This window comes from Gossypium arboreum, chromosome 8, assembly GCF_025698485.1.
Source record: "Gossypium arboreum isolate Shixiya-1 chromosome 8, ASM2569848v2, whole genome shotgun sequence".
In the NCBI taxonomy this organism is placed as follows: domain Eukaryota; kingdom Viridiplantae; phylum Streptophyta; class Magnoliopsida; order Malvales; family Malvaceae; genus Gossypium; species Gossypium arboreum.
The window spans coordinates 97,170,892-97,173,890 of NC_069077.1; the positions used below are offsets into that span (position 1 = coordinate 97,170,892).

The 2,999-nt window shown below is 35.5% G+C and overlaps 1 protein-coding gene across 1 annotated transcript; it reads right to left on the reverse strand.

Annotated features, from left to right (window-relative positions):
• Positions 1–483: 483 nt before the first annotated feature.
• Positions 484–2,699, reverse strand: LOC108468427 (uncharacterized). Its single transcript, XM_017769312.2, has 5 exons — positions 2,540–2,699; positions 2,291–2,440; positions 1,683–1,786; positions 768–1,169; positions 484–675 (listed from the first exon to the last, which is right to left on the reverse strand). The coding sequence occupies exons 1-5, from the start codon at positions 2,697–2,699 to the stop codon at positions 484–486; spliced, it is 1,008 nt and encodes a 335-aa protein (XP_017624801.2).
• Positions 2,700–2,999: the final 300 nt, after the last annotated feature.

Genomic DNA, 2,999 nt, shown 5'->3' on the forward strand with positions numbered 1-2,999 from the left:
ATTTTCTTGCAAGGTGAAACTTTTAAAAATACCTTTTCTTCAACTGAGTACTCAATGTCCCGACGTTTCATATCTGAATACAATTTCTGTCTATCAAAAGTTGCCTTCAGTCTTTCTTGAATCTTTTTAACAGTACTTTCTGTTTCCTAGATCAATTCTGGCCCAATCATTTTTCTCTCACTCAATTCTGTCCAACACACTGGCGATCGACATCTACGACCATACAAAGCTTCACAGGGTGCCATTTCAATACTTGATTGAAAATTGTTATTATACACAAATTTAACTAGTAACAAATAACGTTCCCAATTAGATTCAAAGTCAATCATGCAAGCTCGGAGCATATCTTTTGAAATTTTATTACCCATTCAGATTGCCTGTCTGTTTGTGGATGAAAAGTTGTACTAAAATGAAGTCGAGTACCAAGAGATTCATGTAATTGCCTCCAAAATCTCGATGTAAACCGAGGATCCTAATCTAAAATTATTGATACTGGATTCCATGTAGTCTAACAATTTCTCGAATGTATACCTCGGCAAGTTTCTGCAATGACCAATCAGTCTTAACTGCTGTAAAGTGAGCAGACTTGGTAAGTCGATTAACGATGACCCAGATAGCATTTTTCTTACTTGCTGATAGTGGCAGCCCTGTCACAAAATCCATCGTAATGAAATCCTTTTTCCATTCAGGAATGTTTATAGGCTGAAGTAGTCCTGTTGGAACTTAATGTTCAACTTTGACTCGCTGATAAGTCAGACTTTACTAACATATTCAACTATATCTTTCTTCATACCAGGCCACCAATAAAGTTCTCGTAAGTTCCAATACATCTTCGTGCCTTCAGGGTGCAAAGCAAATAGACTGTCATAAGCTTCTCGAAGAATCAATTCTTTAAATTCAGAATCAGTTAGAACACAAATTCGGTCACGATATCTTAAACATCCCTGATCATCAATACTAAAATTCTCTACTGTACCAATCTGTACCATCTCTCTTTTATTCAATAATTTGTCATCTTCCAACTGTGCTGATCTAATTTGTTCAAACATTATCGGCTTTATTCTCAACTTGGCCAAAATACTTCCATCATTAGTAATACTGAGTCGTGCAAATATTGCTCGCAATTCAATTGCTACCTTCTTACTCAATGCATCTGCTACCACGTTAGCCTTACCCGGATGATAGTCAATAATACAATCATAATCTTTTAGAAGTTCTACCCACCAACGCTGTCTCAAATTCAACTCTTTCTGTGGTAAAAGATACTTGAGGCTTTTATGATTAGTGTAGATGTAGCATTTCTCACCGCACAAATAATGCCTCCAAATCTTCAGCACAAAAATCACAGCTGTTAATTCCAAATCATGAGTCGGATAGTTACGTTCATGTAGTTTTAATTGCCACGAAACATAAGTAATTACTTTTCCATTTTGCATCAATACACATCCAAGTCCATTTAAGGAAGCGTCGATATACACAACAAAATCTTTTCACGACTCCAGTAAAGTCAACACTAGTGCCTCTGTTAACATTTGCTTCAATGTTTCAAAAATTTTCTAGCACTGATCATTCCAAACAAATGGAATATTCTTTTGTAATAACCTTGTCATTGGTAAGGCTATCTTTGAAAATCCATTTACAAACCTTCGATAATATCCAGCCAGACCAAGAAAGCTACGTACCTCAGATACACTTTTTGGAATTTTCCACTGAACAATGGCTTCAATCTTCTTTGGATCCACTCTAATTCCATTTTCCGATATGCAATGAACAAGGAATAAAACCTCTGATAACCAAAATTCACATTTGCTCAATTTCCCATGCAATTGCTTCTCTCGTAGTATTTGCAAAACAATTCAGAGATGCTGCTCATGTTCAGTTTTGGACTTTGAGTATACCAAGATGTCATCAATAAAGACTACCACGAATTGGTCCAAATACGACTGAAAAATTCGGTTCATAAGATCCATAAAAGCTACTGGAGCATTTGTCAACCCAAATGGCATCACTAAAAATTCATAATGTCCATACCATGTACGGAATGCTTTCTTTGGCACATCATTTTTCTTTACTTTTATTTGATAATAGCCCGATCCCAAATCAATCTTTGAAAACACAGAAGCTTCTTTCAATTGATCATATAGATCATCAATGTGAGGTAATGTATATTTATTCTTAACAGTCACCTTGTTTAGCTGTCGATAATCAATACATAACCGCATCAAACCGTCTTTCTTTTTAACAAATAATACTGGAGCTCCCCACGGTGATGTACTGGGTCGTATAAAACCTCGATCCAATAGATCTTGTAGTTGTACTTTCAATTCTTTGAGCTCCTTAGGTGACATATGATACGGAGGTATTGACACTGGATCTGTACCCAGATATACTTCAATCACAAATTCAACCTCTCGATTAGGGGGTAATCTAGGTAATTCTTCTGGGAATACATTAGGAAATTCACTTACAGTCTGAATTTTGCTGCACTAACTCTCAACTGAATCTGAGTTAATAACATATGCTAAGAAAGCGACTCAACCTTGATAAAGAAGCTTCCCAACTTTGATTGTCGAGATAATATGAATTGATCCAGTGGTCCAAATACTGTTTACTTCAATCAGATCACCACTATCATTTTGAACAGTGAACTTCTTTTTATAACAGTCCAAAATTACCCCATGTTCCGATAGCCAGTCCATGCCTAGTATTATGTCAAAATCGCTGAATGGCATAATCAAAAAGTCAACAAAAAAGATTCTATCTTGAATCGTTAATAGACATCTTCAACATATTCGATTTGTAACAACCTAATTTTGGGGCTAGTCAAAATAGTGGTCTCGGGACCACAAATCCAAAGTCAGAGAAATTATTTTATTATTAATATAGAGTCATAGCATATTTATATTAGTGCATGAAAAAATTGGTGAGCTAATTTTAACGTTTGTGAGCCCAATTGCAAAAAAGGACTAAATCGCATAAAGTGCAAAAGTCTTTATTTG